Here is a 21,810-nt window from a genome sequence, read left to right as displayed (position 1 = left end):
CAGTGGCAAGAAACTGGATCACCTCTGTTTTGATTTGGAGGGATGTCATTCAGAGAGAGAGAGAGAGAGAGAGAGGAGGACGGGGAGTGAGGGAAAGAGGAAAAACAGGGAGATAGACGGAGACAACGAGAGACAGAGGGCTGAATGAAGGATGAATGATGACTGATTTGCAGACAAAAAGCAATGCTCCAAAAGTGTGAAAGAAAATACATGAAGTTCGGTCCCTCAAACACACACAGGAACTTATTTTTGTCTCTTAGGAGGACATTGCATTGACTTCCATTCACTCCCTGGAGACTTACCATAACTACTACATGCCTAACTCCAATCCTAAATCTAACTTTATCCATAAAACAAGTCCTAGCTCTGAAATTCAGTGGTTTACCTGATAGGAACCAGCTTTTTGTCCCCAAATAGCAGATGAGTCCCCGTAATGTGACTGCGCGACTAGCTTTTTGTCCCCAAAATGTGACTACACACACACACACATTAGCCTTTGCAAGTGTTAGACAGCCTGACTGTGCTTTCCTCTCTGTACCTCTTCACTCGCTGTCACACACACCTCTCTGTCTTATTCCCCGTATCTCCTTTTTCTTTCTTCTTTCTTCGACTCTCTCTGCACTCTCTTTTTGACTCTTCCTCCCTCTTCCTCCCTCTTCCTCCTGCGCTCTCTCTCTCTCTCTCTCTCTCTGTCTCTCTCTCTCTCTCTCTCTCTCTCGCTGGGGATCCTAATTAAGCTTGGCTGCTCTTTGATGTTGTCGCCTTGGCAACAGTCACCATGACGAGGCTGGGTCTGCACACTCTCTCTCAAACTCACTCAGGCATACACAAACACACACGAGTACAGTACGCACACACACACATGCACGCTCACTGAAATCATTAAAGAGTACAGGCGGCGTTTGACCCTCGGTTCACATGATGGTTTACACAATGACTCAGGTGTGTGCGTAGGCTACATATGTGTGTGCACATGTTGGCTGCATGTGTTACAACAGCAGAACAAGGGAAACACATACATCCTGCTGAGCTGGGTATAGATAATAGATGAAATATGCAGTGTGTGTGTGTGTGTGTGTGTATCCGAAGGTGCAGGAAGTGGCAGAGCTACCTTCCTTGTGTCAGTGACCAGTTACGACACAGAGCGGCTCGCTGTCATACCCCCTCGTTCTGACGTTTTGACCTGTTATTGTAGTTCTTTGTTTTCCTAAATTAATGTTTGTTTGGGCTAAAAGCCCTCGAGATGAATCATGTGCTAAAGAGCGATTGTTAGCCCCAGCTGTTTCTCGAGGCAGAGTAGAGCATCTGGTAAATCTGCTGATTTACAGCAGGGGAGTTCCTCGTTTCTCTCACTGTGCACCGGCCTTTCCTTTCAGGAACTATGTTGTGCTTCTTTATCTCTTTAACCTTTTCTGTCCACTGCAAGAATCTCATATGAAGACATTTTTGTTCATAATGGAGACCTAAAAATGTTTTTTTATTTTAAGGGTAAAAAAATATTAACTATTACATATCAACATAAAACATCCCCAGTTGATTACTTACATTAAATAACATTTCGGGGGATCTATTAGCAGAAATATAATATTCATAACTATGTTTTCATTGGTGTATAATCACCTGAAACTAAGAATTGTTTTGGTTTAGAATGAGTCCTTCATATCTACATAGGGAGCGCTGCCATGTTTCTACAGTAGCCCAGAACGGACAAACCAAACACGTTTTCACGTTACCTGAAGGCCACCGTAGTTCTCCATCATGCTTGTGAAATTGCGATAACATGAGCCGCAGAAACCGTGGTACCACCAGCCGCCGTCTGACTTCCGTTGCTCCTAAAATAGTGTTATTATGGTAAGGATGGCCTCTGAGCGAGGTGAATGGCGTTACCACGGTTTTGCTCTCGGCGGTTCACAACCACACCACTAGATGCCTCCAAATCCTACACACTGTACCTTTAAGACTGTTATTTTTTGTATTCTGAACATGTATGTTTACATTTGCAAATGAGGAATTTGTGCTAATTTACATACATTTCCATAACAGAAATATGAACATTGGATAAAACCAGGTTCAAAATTCTTATTAGAGTCAAAGGTTTTTACAGAGGGGAGTTTGGATATCTCTTTTTATCACTCAATAAAGCATAAAATACTATCAACAGCCATAACAAATCCATTTTTACCATGTTTTCAGGAATAAAATGTTCTATAAATCAGACTATGAATGATATATGAACAAACCCCTGTTAAATAACCATCAGAACATAGGGAGGCATGAAATTGTAAAGTTTGGTATATGTAAGTGCTGAAGTGGAGATTTCTGGCTCAGAGACTGATAGAAACCTCATTTTGAGAAACAACTTTTAAAGATGTGTATTGTTACATACACACAAGACACTACAGGTGAATATGGTAAAAAAAAAATAACTAATAAATATCACCATGAAACTTCCCCAGTTGATTACTTACATTAAGACAATTATTTTTTATTATTATTACAATTTTTCTGACTTTGGGACTTGAGGAGAAATCTACAGACGCAAATAGACAAAGTAGTAAAATAAACACCTAAATGTGTATTTTGGATGTTTTCTATCAACTAGTCTGAAAGAAGACATGTTATGGAAGCAAAATAGCCCAAAATCTCCAAATTGACCAGTGCATGAAAAAACATATTTTTGCCTGAGGTGTCTCGCCTTAATAAATGAAAAAGATACATGCATTTGCAATGCAAGATTAAAAATTTCCAATTTTTCTTGATTTCTGTGAAGCATTATGTGTTAATTTTTGCTGCACTGGCAATATTACTGGGACTTTCTGGAATTTACTGACTTCCTATCTTTATCTCTTCATTTCCTCTGCACTTCATCCATCTCTTTCCACCGCCTTCTCCGCTCATCAACCACCACCACCACCACCACCTCCTCCCCACCATCTCCACCTCCTCCCAGTTCCTGTCAGCACCATCGGGAGGAGGGCCCCTGTAATGAAACCTTTCTCTTACCACTTCCTTATAACAACAGCTTTGGTGACAATATCATGAGTAACCACAGCAATTATGAACCCAAAACATCAACATACAGGGAGGGAAAACTGTAATTAAAGTAACGTTGTTAGGCCTTTACTCATGACACTGGCAGAGATACATGCATAGGGACTTTATTTATTTATTTTTAAATATTGTGATATTAGGATCCTGTTTTGCTTAAGAGCAGCCACTCCAGATGACTTTGGTTTAATTTTAGTCGGAGTTGTAGGTTACATGAAAATGAGCCAAAGCACTGTGTGGAGACTGAATAGATTACTGATTAGATGGATGATGTTTTACATCTCGGGGAAAGAGACATTTACTCTAAATTGCTGCTCGTTTTCTTAATCATCCGATCAGTCAGCTGTACTGATGAATGGTGAAAAGTTTGCACATTAAAAACAAGTCCTTCCCTCTTTTAACGCTCCTCATGTCCTTCCTGTCCCCGCAGCTGTTCGTCATCGACAACGGAGCCGACGACTGGCGCATCGCCATGACCATGGAGAGGGTTCTGCTCATCTCTCTGGAGCTGCTAGTGTCCGCGGTGCATCCAGTGCCGGGGGACTTTAAGTTCCAGTGGCGGGCGCGGCTGGCCTTCTCGTACGCGCCGTCGCAGGCCGAGGCCGACCTGGACATGGTGCTGAGCGTACCCATGTTCCTGCGCCTCTACCTCATCGCCAGGGTCATGCTTCTGCATAGCAAACTCTTCACCGACGCCTCCTCCAGGAGTATAGGTGCCCTAAATAAGGTCAGAGGGGTTTTGTGTGTATTTGCAGTATGCATTCAAAGAGTGTGGTCATCAGAAAGCTTTTTCCAGAGAGAGGTGAAGGGTTGCAAAGGCATTAAGGTCAAGAGCTCTCTCCTCAGAATTCAATCTGTGTCCGCCTTGCCCCTTTCATTCTTGGCTTCTATCTCTCTCTAACTAGCTCAGGTCCTTCTAGTCACCCTGTTTCTTTTCTTCCACCAGTTCAAATGCCCTTCCTTTTCTTTTGTCATTGCCGTACGTGGAGACTTAGATGTAAGCTGTGGTGGATCTTTCGCAATACAATATGAGATGGGAGCGTGAAATGAGAACAAGATATTGCGTACGGCTCAAATGGGGCATGAAAAGAAAGGACTCGAATGAGATTGCAATACGAGTGCGGAGAAATGTGTACAAGCCGTGCAATGAATGATTGGCGCCCGCGTTTGTAATGACTTTAAACGATAAACATTATTGTAAAATCAGGAAGTAGTAGTAGCGTGTGTTGGAAGTATGCACAACTACGAGGAGGAGAGAGACGGAGTCGATTTTAGATGGGCAATTTCGCAGGTTGCGAGTGTATCTGTGATGGCACTATTCTGACCCTCGGGTTATGGCGAAGGGGAGAGGAGGTGAAGCTGCCGTTGAATTGCGGCTCCAACATGACAACTCATTTATCAGCTGCTTAACCCTTCCAGGGCTCAACCGTTGCTCTCAGATCATCCATCTGCCAGAAGTTGGTGACAAATGAGCCAAACTACACTGAAATAGGCCAATTACTCAAAGGCACTGTATAGCTCGACCCGAGTCAGAGGGCGAGCCCCGATCTTGACTCCAATTAGACTCTGAGAGTGCGGCCGCTATCAAAGCTACACAGAAGACCAATTAGTAAAACATCAAGTCTGAGTGGGAAACGGTGTACGGGATGTGGATTTTAGAGCTATAAGTAATAGTAACCCATTGAAAAAGTGTGTTTTACAATGTCATTTCTCAGCTCTGCTATACTGACTGTGTGCGTTTATTGCAGGTGCATTTTAACACACGGTTTGTAATGAAAACCCTCATGACCATCTGCCCCGGGACGGTGCTGCTGGTCTTCAGCATCTCTCTGTGGATCATCGCTGCCTGGACCGTACGAGTGTGCGAGAGGTCAGTTGCAAATCTGGTTCGTTTTGGGTGTATTTTTTTATCGTGTATGTGCATGAGACAGAGAGACTAGACCGTGATTGGCAGAGGAATTCAACTGAGCAATTAAATTCAATTGGCAGGAAATATAGTCTGGGACATGTGTGCAACATAATCCATCTTTAGACGTCAGTTTATGAGGCTTTCTCATCAGTTGTACACTTGATTTGATCCAGGCGACGGAGTTGTTTCTTCGTTTGTCCATTTTGGCTCATAAATCCACAATATATCTGTTCTGAAAGACAGCACTTTATTTTAGAAAAAAAAATATTCATACATGTTATTCATATGGTCTAAGACCATCCAAAGAATATTAATAAACATGAACAACTCTCTCCCAAATCCCAAAACTAGAGTGTGAAAACCCAAACATGTGATGTCATAGAGTATAACGTGTGCAGCTGCTCCATAGACAATGAATGGGGAGAGATGCTGTAGATGACACTGAGAGCACCCAGTGGAATGATCTGAGTATATGGGGACATTTTCTGTTTCACAGTTGACAACACTGCAATAGAATAAAGCTCATTTGGGTATAAAAGAGAAAACAAACATCCTGTGGGTCCACAAAATCTGTCTCCCATTCATTGTCTATGGAGCAGCTCCAGACTTTATACCCTATGACAGGGGTCAGCAACCTGCGTCTCCAGAGCCACATGCGGCTCTTTAGCTCCTCTCCTGTGGCTCCCTGTGGGTTTTTAATAATGGAAATGAATAACTGTTTTTTTGTTTACATTTTCATTTTTATTTATCATTGTTGTAGGTCTATGGTACGACGGTACGACGGAGTATTAGGGCCACATTGAGGAAAAAAAATAAATCTGAAAGTTTGAGAATAAAGTAATAATATTATGAGAATAAAGTCATAGGTTTATGAGAAAAAAAAGTCGTAGTATTATGATAATAGTCATAATATTATAAAGTAGTAATTTTACGTGTTATTTTCTTTTTTCTCATAAATTTATGACTTTATTCTCGTAATATTACGACTTTTTTTCTCGTTTAGTTATGACTTTATTTCCGTAATATTAAATTTTTTTTCTCGCTTAGTTATGACTTTATTCTCGTTACATTATGACTTTTTTCTTGTAATATAATGACTTTATTCTGAAAACCTCAGATTTTTTTTCCCTCAATGTGGCCCTAATACTCCATAGTACATTTGGGCCCTCACTGCCTTAGACTTATATACTATATACTTAGACTATAAACTGTGTTACCTTCATCACAATGCTCAAATGTTTTGCGGGTCCAGACAGATTGTTTTTTTTTTTCGCCTAAAATGACTCTTTTGATAGTAAAGGTTGTCATATGTCTGGTTTCTGGATTTAAGAGAGAGTAGCTCATGTTCACAAAAGGCTAGCGTTGATAAGAGGATTTTGTTACTTTCAAACAGAGCTAGGCTAGTTGTTTCCCCCTGTTTACAGTCTTTATGCTAAGCTAAGCAAACCAGCTGCTGTCTGTAGCTTTATATCTACCAGATAGATTTGAGAGTAGTAACGATATTCTCATCTAAATCTAAGAAAACTAATAAGCGTATTCCCGAAAAAGTTTAAACATCGCTTTAACTCAAGGTCCATTTACATTTCTCTCAGGCCTTTCAGATGCATCTTCATCAATGGATGGTGTTTGCTCAGTTGTCACGGAGAGTGATAAAGTATTTATAAATAAATACATACTTCATGAATACATTTCGTAAATGCGTATAATAATCCAATACATCGTTTCTCATAATAACAACTGTAAATATTCTATATTATTAATCATTTATTCATCATGTATAGTTACATTTACATGTTACAAATTACCAACGCTTCACAGGAAGATTAATAGTTGTTGGCAAGAACATTCATAAATACTTTAAAAACGTACACAACTATATGATAATGTGTTATAAACTGTTTATTAATTGTCTACTGCCAAAAATGCTTAATAGTAAACTGAAATGTCCCCATACTTTTAACACCTTGCAGAGCATTTGTAATAGTTTTTCTGAGGTTTATGTCCTGAAGGTTTTCTACATACACAGGTAGACGAACATATATTGGACTTGGATAGTTCCCAGCTGCACTAGGGGGTTGTGCAGAGCAGACTGCTGATCTATTTGACTTTATTTGACTCCAGCAGGCAGATGCTCTGATACAAAATAGCTACTGGCATAGTCGTCTCGCTGTTATTGAGAAACACAGTTTCAAACTGTAAATCAAATTATCTGCCTACAAAGATTGATAATCTGATTTTATGAATGATGTAATGTTACTGATGTAACATCAAGTGGAAAGCAAAAAGGGACCTTCCCTTTCGATGAGTTTAAACGCTTTTTTGGAGATAATCAAGGAAATATGGGAAAATGTCAGTTGGTTAATAAGCTTGATTAGATGCATCATTGGCCGGCTGCTGGGAAGCCGTTGTTTGGTCCACATCCAAGCTTAATTGGCATTTCCTCTCCTCTCCAAAACCAAATTATCAAAGGAAAAAACTTCTAAGACTGAATTGAAAATGCTCCAAACAAGGTGCAAATTTGAGAGTTTAGAGAGTGTGTTCCTTCAGACTCGATGATAGAGCAGATATTGCCAACATCCAAAGCTAAAATTTGCATTTTTTGTTTTTTGAGAAAACAACTTTGTTTCAGATCTGCACCAGGTTTGGTTGCTATGGCAACAGTGTTGTGCATAGGGCAGGAATGATGGCGGCAAAGAGCTGCTGTTTTTAAAACAAAAATGAGTTCACGTGTTTGAGGTTTAAACGCCCACATTTGCAGACAGGACCAGTGTGCCAGTTATGTTTATTTTTATTTATATATTCCTACTATTGACTGATTTTTTCCTCTGAACATGAACGGTGTTTTCTTTTTAGGTATCACGATGCCCAGGATGTGACCAGTAACTTCCTGGGAGCCATGTGGCTTATCTCCATCACTTTCTTGTCCATCGGCTATGGAGACATGGTTCCTCATACCTACTGTGGAAAAGGAGTCTGTCTGCTCACGGGAATCATGGTCAGTACATTTCCTCCCTCTACCCCGTCTCTCTCTCTCTCTCTCTCTCTCTCTCTCTCTCTGTCCCTCCCCTCGGCGCTGTCCTCGCCTCGTTCAAAGGTCAGCAGATTAGAGAGCATGCTGTCATTTCCGAGAGAAATTCTGCCATTTGTGTAATTTAGTCAATCCTCCTTGAATTAGCCAGCATCTGTGCTTCTGTGTGTTTTTGGTGTGTAGGCGTGCAAACAAGAGCACATTAGGGGTTAGTGTGTGTGTGTGTGTGTGTGTGTGTGTGTGTGTGTGTTACTCCCCTGTCTGTCCTCATTGCATAATGAAGGTCCCACCTTTCATTGTGCCATGTCCTCCCACTCTCTCTCTCTCTCTCTCTTTGTACCACTATCTACTTCTCTCTCGTTCAGTCTCTCCATCTATTTATCCCTCTATCTCTCTCTTCTCCTCTCTGTCCGTCTCTCCTTCCCTGAGGCCATGTGTTTATTTCTATCTGCCGTCCATCTGTTAGTATCAGTGTTTCAGCTGCCGACAGCTCCTCTTCTTGCATCACTTCACAGGTGTTCTTCCCTCCTCCAACTATTAATTTCTTTGCCTTTCTCTCTGTCTCATTCCCTGTCTCTGTTTCGTTTCACTGGCCTTTTCTTCTTCATTTCTAACGTCCGTTTGCTTAAGGGAATAAGTGGAAATTGGTCCACTTGGTCAACTCATTTAGTACTTTGAACACTACTCTGCTTCTCCATGCTATCACCTTAGCATACACTGTTCTGAATAATTGAAGGGAATTTATGTCATTTCAAATAGAAGAAAATTTGATTTTTTTAATAGCTCTATAGCTAAATGTCAAGTAAATTCAAATTAAATGTGCTAATAAGATTGGTGGATTTGCTGATTCTTTATAAGGTCAGGAAAGAATATCCGAATATGATGATAATATGTTCACTGGGAGTATTTCTCTCATAAGCCACAGTCTGCCACATGTTTTATGTTGCCAAAGAGCAGAGTACAGGGAGTAATAGAAGACTGTGAATAGCTAAATGAGAGGAAAGTCACTGCACAGTGGGTGCTCACCTGAGTTGGCAGTAATGTAGTTTTTTAACCAAATTATGTAATAATATTACATTTCTGAATAACAGACTCGTGCAATGTGTTAAGTACAACATTATCAACGTGTTTCTCAAAATGGCATTCCTACAAAAAAGATGAGGAAGCCTGGATGAGACATTTGAAATGTCATTTTTCATTAACCAGATAATGCCATGGATGCCACTTTTGTCCTTTTAATGTTTTTAAAAACTGAGGGAACCATTGCGCATAAGCTTTAATAATGCCAGTAGCGTAGTTGAGCTTGTTAAAATGAATGAAAAATAAAGGCAATGTGCTCATACAGAAGAAGAACACTACTTAACATTTTAAAAAAGCAGCCCTAAACAGTCCTCAGATCAGTCAAGTTACATGGTTAGATGTGATAATGTGGCCACTGGCTTCTGAATATTTTTGCTCCATCGAGAAAATAAGGCAATAAGCTGCTAAAATAGCATTTTATTACCAATGCCATCGCTGCATCAGGCTTCTGTATTCCTTGTCCACAGTCCTTATGCACTTGTGCTGAGTGGATTAAAGTGCGCCTGAAGTCAAGCAGCAACCGCCATCGCTGAGCGTTGACGCCAGTGTACAAGTGCCTTAAGATGCAGTTTAATGACTGCTGGATGATGGTGAGGAGAAAATCATAAAGCCCTCAACATAACTCTCAAAATCAAAAGTCCATCAATATTTTCCATAACAAGCAAGTTACTTCACTTTCCCCTCTGAGACCCGCAGGATCGCCGGCAATCCTGGCCGACATTAATGTCTTTAAGAGGCTGTAGCGGGCTCAGTCTTAAAGCTAGTGGGAAGATACTGGTATCATATGAAACTAGAAAATCTAAGAAATCTGTTGGTACCAACATGTCATGCTAGTTTGTCGGGAAGGAGACTCTCCTGTTAGTCCCCATAGTGGCCATTTCATTGTAGTGAGACCATTTCTTTTACCTCACTGTATAAAATGACCTGTGGTGACCTCTAGGATAATCACAGCCTCATGAAACTTCACAGCCACAAACTAGAAACCTAGAGCATTCAGAGGATGGATGGCTTCCTAGGCAGATTGACAATAAGGGGGTTTATGAGCAATTTCCAGAACAGAAGTGCTCGCCATCCAATCGCTGAAAAATGCAGAAATTTCCAAAATGTCAAAAGTTTTTGATACCAAATCACAGCTTGGCTTTTTCTATGATGTTCTTCAAGGTCTTGGTGTCTTAATGTGGTATTTTGGAGGGATTATTGATTATTTTTATCAATTCTCAAGTGGTAAAAAATGGTTAAATTTAGCACCAAATCTGTGTAACAAATGGTATCAACCTCAAAATTGCTTCAACAACTCATGAGACATAATAGAGCATGAGAATGACCATCACATACTTCTATCATAATGTTCTAAGTCCTTAAACACTTTCACAATTCATTTTAATTAATTAATTAATTCATGTTTATTTCTGATTTATGACTAGAACAACTTGACAGACATTGCTGAGCTGCATCTCAAAGTAATCTTCAGATTCTCAGCTTTCAGATGATGTACACCACTTCTGTTGACCTGCCATCTCCCCCTAAAGACCCCCTGTACCCCCCTAAAAAAGACCAAAACTGATCTATGTGGGTCTCTTGTGATTACTAGTGTCATTATCGAAATTATTGCACTATTAGCAGCTAGTCTACTCGGGCCACGTAGATGATTTTGGTGTCTATATTTCTCACTCGCTACTTACATCCCCCCAAAAAAACTCACAGTGTCCGTCCAGCCTCTCTGTATTTACCAGCTCACCTACTTTCTTTGTAGTCCCTTTTAAATGTGTGAATAAATACACTCATGCACAAAGACACATAACACAAAGACCACAATTTGCTGGGTGAATCATCCAACCTGTGTTTTGGAGTACAACTCTTATTGTAACGTTAACACACACACACTCACAGAGACACAAAGCAGGGGGCTGTTACTGACTGCATCCTCCACACAACACTGACATACACTCTTTAGTGTGACTCCCACACACACACTCTCCTCTCCTGTCACACAAACGCACTCTCCCTGCTCCCTTCAGAGTGGTTTGTATCCGTTGATCATCATCAGAGGAGGAGTGAGGATGCAGGTAGAGGGTGAGGCTCGTATGGGTGAGGGAGGGAGACGAGGCACAGCAGGTCATGGGAAAGCAAAGTGAAGGGAGAAGAAGCTCTTTAGAAAGGGGGTTATAGGTTGAGGGCAGGGAACAGGATATGCTTTTTTTTCTTGCTTGAGAATTATTGTAATGAGTGTCTATAGGAGAAATTCTCACCGTCGTTACTATGACAACAGATGAAGGCCAACTGTGTTGGAATATACCACTGCCCCGAGGCTACCTGGGGGGGTGCCAGGTGTTCGTGTGTGTTCTTGCGTCGTTGTGAGTGGGTGGATGGTGGTAGACTGCCACAACATGTTGTTGTTCATATGGCAAAAAAGGTGTGTGTTGTCTAAATTAGAACTCATATCAGATCATGCGCCTCATGTATGCGTACATGTGTATTTTTCATATATATTCAGAAATCTGAATATTATATAAAGTTTCATTTTGTTGACATATTATAGTCAAAGATTTTTACCGAGGGAATTTGGGATATCTCTTTTTATCACTCCATGAATCAGAAAATACTGTCAACAGTCAAGTCTATTTTTGCCATATTTTGAGGAATAAAATGTTATCTGAATCAGGCTATGAATGATATATGAACAAACCCCTCTGTAAAAACCTTCAGAATATAGACAGGAATGAAAGTTCGGTGTAAGTGCTATTGAAGTGGAGATTTTTGGCGCATAGCATGAGAAGAAAACCGTTTTAAAAAAGTGGCCTGAGTAAAATTCCATACATTTTGCAAGACACAGGTGAATAAGGTTAATATTTGAACTAATAGAGATATTTCAGATGTTTTCTCTCCACTAGTCTGAAAGAAGACGTGTTATGGAGGCAAAATCTCAAAATTGATCAGTGCATGAAAAAAAATGTTTTTGCCTGGGGTCCCCTTCATGTAGTTTAGTTTTATTTATAAAGTTATAAATGTTAACAAATACTGTGTATTAATAAACACTTAAAATTGTCTTATATCTGCTCACAACTACGTTATGTAAGGGATAATGTACAGCGAGCTGGTCATCGTTGAGAATAAACCCAGACATGGTCTTGCATCGCACTTAAGGTGTTTATTTCACAACAATGACCCGCTAGCTGTACATTATCCCGCTTATTACACATCTATTTACTTAAGAAATCAATAATTTGACACAATAACGGTCCGCCAGAGTCCAAGATCAGAACTGCGCCCATAGCAACGGTCTTTTAAACATAGTAACGGTCTGTTATAAAGAAATAACAGACAGTAGAACATCGTGATTGACCCATCAGAACTGAGTAAGTACACACTTTATAAGCCATTCATCAGCTATTTATACACTGCTTATAAATGCCAAATAGGTTCAGGGGTTAAAGTGAAGTGATACTGTATGAATGTGTGTTTGTGTTTGTCGGCCTCTTGATATACCGTAGTTCTGCGAGTACAATGAGGTTAAAGAGATGCAGAGTAGCTGCCATTTCAAACCTATTTTGTCCTTTTGTCTGCCTCTAAGTGCTCGTATTGTGCACTCTAATTGAGTAAATTAAATGTCACTTTTTTTGTTGAACATCTTTCGTGTTTTCCACTGCATGAAGCTTAAAGAGATGCAGTTTTTACCTGTGAGTGTGTGGATGTTACACAGAAGGACAGATGGGTGATTCCCCCTTTTTCTGACAGCTCCGTACTGTAGATGATGGCTGCGTTGTAGTGGAGAGAGTGAGGGGAAACACCCGGGCGTATGAAACAAATCACAGCAGTGCAGCCATCATCAGCCTTGTCACTCGGAGGAGATTGCATGGGGAACCCTGCTGAAATCAAATGGATGCAGGCGAATACACAAACAAACTCTCATACACACACACACACTCACTAACACATGCATGCACATACACACACACATCGCCTGCCATGACAAACCAATCAGCACCCCACTGTTTCTGACCGAGGAGGACAATTTTGAACACACACAGTTGGAGTTGTGCACGCCGCGCTGCACTTGTACATACTGTACTGTAGCAATTTCGTTGAGGGCTTTTTGTTCCCTAAAGCACAGACATGTATGAACGCTCTGAGGGTTTTCCATCGGCCCTCATCATGTTTTATTCATAGTTTTTTGAATAAACACAAATAGAGTGGATGAGTGTATAGACGTGGGCACTAATGCCTGTTTGTGCGTTACATTTTAGTGAACCCAGCCAAAGTTATTTTTGGCAAACCTGTCTTATCGTTCAAGAGTGTGCACGATGAAGTCTTGGCTATTTCCTACACGCTTCAAAACGCTCGCATGCTCCCTTGCACTCAAACTCACTATGTTTCTCTCCCTATATCCCTTTTATTCTCTCTCTCTACCCCTTCATTTTCATTAAACACTCTTAATCTTAATTCAGTACTTATCAGGAGAAGATGTGTGACCTCATTAACATTGCCTTCTTCTCCGTCTTTCTCTCCTCCTATTCTGTGTGCACACCCTCGCCTCCTGAATTCAACCCTCCATGTTTCCTTCCTTCCCCATTTATATTTACTCATAGCACTTCACTCTTTATCTTTTCTCACCTCTCGGTGCCTGCCCCTTCAGAGGAACCTGTGAGCACTCAACAGCCCCATTGAAAACAGTGTCTGATCTGAAAGTTAATTAAGTCTGTCTTTCTCCCTGTGTTCCTGCTCCTCTTCTCCTCTCAAGCATGCCTTTCTGGTTGAGAGACGGCTGTCACTCTCTCCCAGATGAATTTGCAAAAAAATATCCCATGTGGGTCGAGCTGGAATACAGACGAACCGGTCCGTGTTTCATACTTTTACACTTCCTGCAGGCCTCGAAGCCTCCAGTGACAGGAGAAGACTGACACCGTGTAATTCAGATTGGCAGCATCCAATTAAATGAAATTAGGTGGTGTCAATCTTTGATGTGTTTTTTCCATCTAAAAGGGGGATATTTTTCAGCCCCATATAGAGGCGATATAGAGGGGATCTCACACCAGATGGATTGGATGTGAAAATAGATTTGGCTTGCCGCTCCACATGAGGAAATGTGGATCTGGAACAGAGCTATCCCTCTTAATCCCCTCCTCTCTCCCATTCACTTCTCCTTCTGTCGTGCGGCTCCCATCCTCATATTTGTCCTCGTTCCCTTCAATCATCTGGGCTAATTCCCCGGCCAAAAAGCCACCGATTTACCAATTCCTCCTCTTAACTGACTGACTCAGTGCTCTGTTTTCTCCTCCCTCCTTCCCTCCCTCATCTCTCTCAGGGCGCCGGCTGTACGGCTCTGGTGGTTGCCGTGGTAGCCAGGAAGCTGGAGCTGACCAAGGCAGAGAAACACGTACACAACTTCATGATGGACACGCAACTCACCAAGAGGGTGAGTAGGCTTGTGTGGTGTGAATGAGAGAATAAAGAGAGACTGTAAAAGAAAGCACACGTTTTTTTCTGCATGCACCATGAGTGGGACTCCCAGCAGAGCTGTATTCATAAAAGTACAGTTTTTATGTGTAATCATCCTTTGGGTGAATACTATATTTTCAGATTTCTTCAGGGATTGAAGACAAGGTGGTTGAGACTAGCCCGGCGAAACGGCTTGTCCTTTCACTGCCCCTCCTTCACCCTCCCCGACTACTACATCACACTATCACCCTGTATTGTTGTGACAGAGTGCCATGTTATTTGAGTGAGTGAAGGCAATAAAAGGTCATCTCTTTCTCGCTCTCTCCGTTCTGCTCCCTCACTTACCGTCTCCGATCTTTTTCCTCCCACATGGCCGTCCCTCCACCCTACCACCTCCCCTCTCCTCTGACATTTGTCTCTCAAACAGTAAATCCCCTTCTCTCTCTCTCTCTCTCTCTCTGTCACCTTCTCTCCTCTCCTCTCTCCTTTGCCCTCTCCTTCCCTTCGTCCTTGCCCCCTCCCTGCCTCCCTCCCTCCATCCCTCCGTCCCCTCCCTCCCTCCGCCGGTCCTTTTCAATTTTTCATACAGTTGAAAGTTCCAAGTTTTAAAAATAGCTCCCATATCAAATATGTAGGGTACATTATGGCAGCGGGGTATCTGGGTGACTGAACATGGTCGGGTTATCAATAATTTCAGTGTGGATTAAATATCGACAGAGAAGCTGAATGGACTCTCTGTCGGAGTCGGAGTCGGGCTCTGCACCTCGTCTTCCTGTGGGCTCTGGCCGGGTCAACCAGAGGGTGTTTTCACAAGACGTTTAACACCTCGAACTGTTTGTGTGTGAGTGAGATTTTGCATGTACTCACAATCTGGAGTTCAGCTGACCATCTAAAGCAGCTGTTCCCAACCTTTTACCCCCATTTGAATTAGGGGTGTAAGAAAATATCTGAAAAAAATTGAATATCGCGATGTTCTGTTTTGTGATACTGTATCAATTCTCAAAAACAGTATTGATTTTTAATTAATAGTTTACATGCAAATATTAACTCAGTCAGTACTTTATTTCATTTGCAAAGAGATGCGTCCTCTCAGTGTATGTGCCCTCTCAAAGTAGTGTTATGATGTTGGATGTTAAAGGGACTGTCATAAGTGAAAATGCAGATCTCACCGCATAAAAAAAGTTAACATTTTGTATTAATATTTTTTACTTATTAATACATGGCGGTATGTTCTTTATACTATGACAGTTTTCCTAAAATTAGATTAAAGAAAATCACAATATTGCTTTACTTAGAGTATCGCAATAAATCGCAATACATTAGTTATTCAACAGCATTAAAAGTGGATATTGTTACAATAATTTTTGTGCAAGTATATACTTTGCTTGAGTATTTCCATTTCATGCTACTTTATACTTCTACTCCACTACATCTCAGAGGGAAATATTGTACTTTTTACTCCGCTATATTTATTTGATAACTTTAGTTGCTAGTTAATTTGAAGATTCTTATTATTATTAATACAAAATAATAAATGATGATATATTATTATAGGTTAAGCTGCCCAGCAGTATATAAATCTAAGTAATTTAAATGATGAACACATAAATGCATCAATAATTATAAACCAATAATATAATATACATATATTATTCTGCATAATGAGTACTTTCACTTTTGGTATTTTAAGTATATTTTGATGCTGATACTTTTGTACTTTTACTTAAGTAACATTTTGAATTGTAACAGAGTATTTTTACAATGTAACAAGTGGTTACAGATAATGGATGAATGGATGTTAACATAGTTATTGTGAGCATATTAGCATGCTCACGTAAGCATTCATCTCAAACCCCAGCCTCACTGAGCCACTCGCATGGCTGTAGACCAGAGATGGGGACTTGGACTTGGCACTTGGACTCAAGTCGCACTTAAGCTGCACACACAGTGACTTGAGACTTGGACTTTAAAAAAATGACTTGTGAGCATCTGTGGGTTTGAGAGGCTAGACGGATGTGTTAAATTACAATAAATTTTAAGCTGTCATTAGTTGGAGAGCCAGTGTAATTATACAGTACAGTTATAGGCTACTTTAACTGTTATTGAAAAATAGGTTTTGGGTATTATTGCATGCCTAATAACTGTTAGCAATATTTTCCTGTTACCCTGAGTAACGTTAGTCTATATCCATTTTGAGGGGCAAAATATAGTTATTTACTTTAAAGGAAAGTTTTCATTGTGTGTTTTTTCATATTGCATTACAATACGCTGTTTAAAGTGATCATATACCAAACAGCTAATCAAGGCTGATACTGTATGCTAATAGATGATGATACAGTACATGCTTTCCTTAGATATAGCTGTCCTAAGCAGACTGGATGACATGCAGCAGATGATAGAACGCTCATTACAACCATAAAAGACTTGAAACTTGACTTGGACGTGCAAAAAATGACTTGTGAGCATCTCTGCTGTGAACTGTTGTTTCAGTAGGTTTGTCCTACTTTGTTCATGCTACTCATACAAATCGAAACTCTGTACTAATTGGAGTGAGAGAAGCTGTACGGGTAATTAATTTATGCCTTACTTTTATCTACCTATGACCTTACCTTCAACTTCCTTACTTTTCTAACCAGCAGCTCACGGTGTTCAGGTGTTACAATACAACGGACTCAGGTTGTTTGGAACTGTGTTATCGTAGCTGGTTATTATGACTGAAAATATATGAAAAATCAGCCTCACATTAATTTGTAATTTGTTTATTTTGCTGCTAAACACATATGTGGATATATTTTAAATCAAATCATAATTACTTTTTCAAATTAGTTCAGCTACTCTGTAATCTTTCCACGTGGCCCCCGGCAACTGTAGTCTTATGCTCCTTCAATTTTTAAATGGAAAATAATGTTTTTGTAACTTTTGTAAGTAATTGCTATGATGTTCATTGCATAAATACAGCTCAAACAGCCCCCTAGATAAAGGAGAAGATCAGACCATGAATTTTAATGTGAACGTCCTCCTCAATCAAGTGAACCACTACCTTAACAAAGCCAGTCATCTAGTAAGGGAGGCACCATACAGCACAGTTTCATTCAACACAATGTAGCGTGCTGCTTGGTGACATTTCCTTCAAAGGGTCTTGGGTTTATGCAGTGGTAATTGTCTCCTGCCCTCTATTACTGAGAGAGCAATGATTGAAGCTGTTGTATGCACATTGATTTACATGGCTGGGGCCACTCTCTGCCATATCATCGTAACAGGAGAATAAAATCACTCAAGGCTTTTTGATGAATAATGCAACGACAGACTTTACATCCTGCCGTCATCGTATGTGCGCACACACACAAATAGACACAAAAGCACACCCACCGGCTTTCTACATCCGTGAAATGGCGTTTCCTTCCCTTTGAAGGATTACCAAGAATGTCAATTAAATGCCAATCAGTGACGCTCTTAGCCAGTAAAGCCGGTTGTCGGTAATGTTTGATGTCCTTATCTTTACGGTGTGTCTCGTAAGAAAAAGCATTGGGTGCGGCTGTACAGAGAGTCCTAAACCATCAAGCAAACTAACTACCTTAGACATCTGTGCACCACACGGATCATTTGAGTTCAAATGTGTGTGGTGTTTTTGACACTCTGACACATACTTCAAAATATTTTCACTCTCCGTCATTTGTGTGTTCTCTGCTTTCATCCTCAGAGCAGACTTTTTAGACTCACCTGACAAGGCTGAAATCTTCTGTGGTGCAGATTGGGTGCAGAGGACCTAATAACATCATCAAGGAGAATGATGTGCTTTAAAAACATCATTCAAAGTTCAATGCACAGGGTTCAACCTCGGAGACCCAAAATAGACCCGTTTTTGTCTTTTTAAGGGGGGTACATGGGGTATTTAGGGGGAGATGGCAGGTCAGCAGTAGATGACACATAGAATAACTGGTGTACATCATCTGGAAGCTGGGAACCTGAAGCTTAATTTGAGATGCAGCTCAGCACTGTTTGTCTAATTGTTCTAGTCATAAATCCGTAATAAACATGAATTTAATAAGTAATTCATTCATTCAAATAAATTGTGAAAGTGTATAAGGGCTTGGAAGATTGGGATAGAAGTATATGATGGCCATTCCTATGCTCTATTATGTTTCATAAGTTGTTGCAGCAATTTTTGGGTTGATGCCATTTATTACACAGATTTGGTGCTAAATTAAACCATTTTTTAACAATTAAGAATTGATCAAAATTATCAATAATCCCTCCAAAATACCACATTAAGACACCAAGACCTTGAGGAACACCACAGAAAAATCCATGCTGCAATTTGGTATCAAAAACTTTTGACATTTTGACATTCAGGGATTGGGTGGCGAGCACTTCGGTTCTGGAAACTGCTAAAAAAAAAGCCTTATTGTAAATATGCCAAGGAAAAGCCATACATCGGCAAGTCTCAGAGGGTTAATTTCCATGCAGTGTTCACTGAAGTGTCCCTCTCACTTTGATAGGATTAACACAGATGTTAATTACGTAACCGTTAATACTGCCCCTAAGTCGACCATGTGTGTGAGGTTGTAAGCGCTCATGTTTGATGTCAGGACTTGTTGTCTTGATGCAGAGTGTTAGAGGTGTGTATTTTTCCTTACCTTACTAAAATAGAGTCTTTGGGCACTAATGGGTTAAAAGGCTGGCACTTTGGTTGCAGCAGTGTCCTGTGGCTCCATGCTGAAGTATTGGTTCATTCAGAGCGCAGCTGAAAGTCCATCTGGTCAGAACATCACCCTGAACATTTGCAGAGCGCTCTCGACATTGAAAAAGCAGGACACACTTACTGTTAGAGTGGGATGGTGTGTCCTTCCTTTTGATGGCACTACCAAGTCAATTAAATGCCATTCACTGACGCAATAAGCCAATTGACCGTGTGAATATGGCCGTCTCTGTGGTCAGCCCTCGCATTTCAAGGTTTTTAAGTCGTGTCCCAAAGTTGAAAATGTCACATCTTCCTATAAATTGGCACTCCAAAATATGTATTCTGATTCCGCTCTGGCCGATTGGTTAAATCAGAGCACTTTTCGAGAAGTCCCTGTGGCATATTCAGAGCTTTGCCCTCTCTGAATATTCAGAGTGCACTCTGGGCTCCGGCCAAGGAGGAGGTGCTGCAATGCCTTCCAATGTTTACACTATTAGCCAAATGGGAGCAATCTAACCCCAGAAGATTTCTACCAAGCTAGCTTTCACTCCACGCAGTAAAAATAACTCCTTTTTCCGACAGCCTTTTAATTCACACGCGCGCCAGATAGATCATTACTAGTGTGGACGTATTTTGACAGCGACAAAGACTAGTTTGACACTCTGTGAAGGTATTTACGCATAGCTCTAATAATTTTTCTTTACCAATTTAACTCTTCCTCTTAATGGAGCCCTGTTTAAGATCTGAGCTCATTCAGGTGACACACCATAAAATACATAGACGAATAAAACCAGAGGAAATCGATTATTATTTTAATTTCATGATTTTATTGATTTGTTTGTCTTGTGTTAGTGTGCATACATGGATATGTGGCCGTGTGTGTGTGTGTGTGTGTGTGTGTGTGTGAGCCTGGTCTCTTCCCTGTGTCCTCATGCCCGTGAGGGGAAGGTCAGAGCAGGTGAGGCCACATGTCACCGTGGCGCATTGATGAAGAGGGAGGTTGTTGCCAAGGTAATTGGTCTGTTTGTTGGTGTTTTCTGCTCCATTGTATCTCTAGCACCACAGCACCTAATTAGGCTACTAATTGCATACATAGGTCATCATCAAGGCTCTCCGGGGTGGGAAGGGTCAGGCGCCTCGGCTTTTCCTCTGATCTTAGAAAACTGTCTACATCACTACGGAAACTGAAGGGAAAACAATCCAGGATTTCCGCTTTCAGTGTAAGCAACAAATGAAGTCACTATGCGGTCGTGTCTGTAATGACAATTCTAAAATATTTCTATCTGCACTGATTGATTTACACTCCGCAATATGTCATCAACCACCCAACATGCTGAGATGTGGGAACCCCTTGTCTTAACAGATTTCTCGTGTACCTGCCATAAGGTGTGCCGTGTAGGGGAGCTATGACAACAGATCTTTGACCCAAACCAGCCATATGGCCCCAACATGGCTGCCCAAGCGCAGGCCATATGGTCCAGGAATAGCTGCTGCTGTTGTCGTTTGGTTTCTTGTGGAGTATTCTTAGCGGTTCATGTTGAGCCTTTTATTCTTGTAAATGAATTTGCCTCAGTTTCTACTTTTAACTCCCAGAAGGAGAGAGAGAGAGATAATAAAGAGGGTGGTAGGGAGAATGAACTGTAAAACACAAACAGTGTGATGTTATCAGTGCCTGTCATCTGCATGCGGAGCAGTCCCCGGGATTTAAATTAAGGGTGAAGCTTTAGCATCGTCTAATTAAATGGCCTGAGGCGGTGCAACAGCTCGCACTGCTGGACAGATGTTGAAAGTTTGTGTGAAAAACTTCCGCAGCGAGCCGGGCAGGACAGACACAAGATGCCATCATTCATCATTTTTCACTCCCCCTGCAGTGATTAATCAACTGATAAATAGGATTTGACATATCAATTTAGCAACTTGGCCTGTAGATATGAGGGGTATTAAATGTGCACTTCACTAACCTAGACCATGATTAAAACTAGAGATAAAACATAATCCAGGCAAATTAACTTTTAACTGACTATCATTGACGTTTGGGTGCAAATATCCTCTCCGGCAGTGAAAGTAGATGTGATTTTAGATGTTATGTTAAAGAAATCTATTGACAGAAATGCAATATGATATTAATAAGTATGTTTTCTTTAGTGTATAATCACCTGATAAGAGTCGTTGTGTTTTTCTTACCTTAGAATGAGCCGCTTATATCTACATACGGTAGTGTCTAGAAGGTAACCTGCAAACTGCAAAATTTGATCTGAGATCTGCAAAAACTAAAAAAAAGCGAGAACTGCTGCCTGACGACTTATCCTAACCCTAACTGTTCGACATCAATGCCTAACCTTAACTATGCAAGATCAAACTCTAACCTTAACTATTCAAAGTCAATACTAACCTTAACTATTCAAGATCAATGCTGAACCTTAACAATCTCGCAACAGTTTCCCCAACTTGCAGGCTCCCTTCCAGACATTACGTCTTCACGGAGCCGGCCGACCTGTTTCTAAAGTAGCTCAAAACGGACAAACCAAACACTGTGTTAACTTTTCCTGCTTGGGTCGGAGTCAATCACGCTACTCGCTCCGGAGTTAACCCCCGTCACTCCACTCAACTGCCGTGAAATAAGACACA

General features: G+C 40.8%; 1 protein-coding gene across 4 annotated transcripts in view; it reads left to right on the top strand.

The window, feature by feature from the left end:
• The window catches only part of kcnn3 (potassium intermediate/small conductance calcium-activated channel, subfamily N, member 3), a 69,703-nt gene that overhangs the window by 28,981 nt on the left and 18,912 nt on the right, over positions 1–21,810 (top strand). For all 4 annotated transcript variants that reach the window (XR_005208900.1, XM_037785377.1, XM_037785379.1 and 1 more), the window contains 4 exons: positions 3,479–3,775; positions 4,797–4,918; positions 7,811–7,952; positions 14,368–14,478. Coding sequence is in view for 3 of the 4 variants with exons in the window: in XM_037785377.1 (XP_037641305.1) it covers positions 3,479–3,775; positions 4,797–4,918; positions 7,811–7,952; positions 14,368–14,478 (672 nt within the window). In the remaining variant the exon portion in view is untranslated. The remainder of the gene's footprint in view (positions 1–3,478; positions 3,776–4,796; positions 4,919–7,810; positions 7,953–14,367; positions 14,479–21,810) is intronic.

The sequence above is a fragment of the Sebastes umbrosus genome, chromosome 11 (assembly GCF_015220745.1).
Source record: "Sebastes umbrosus isolate fSebUmb1 chromosome 11, fSebUmb1.pri, whole genome shotgun sequence".
Classification (NCBI taxonomy): domain Eukaryota; kingdom Metazoa; phylum Chordata; class Actinopteri; order Perciformes; family Sebastidae; genus Sebastes; species Sebastes umbrosus.
Note: the sequence above shows the minus strand (reverse complement) of the source record. Positions and strands in the feature narration are given on the sequence as shown.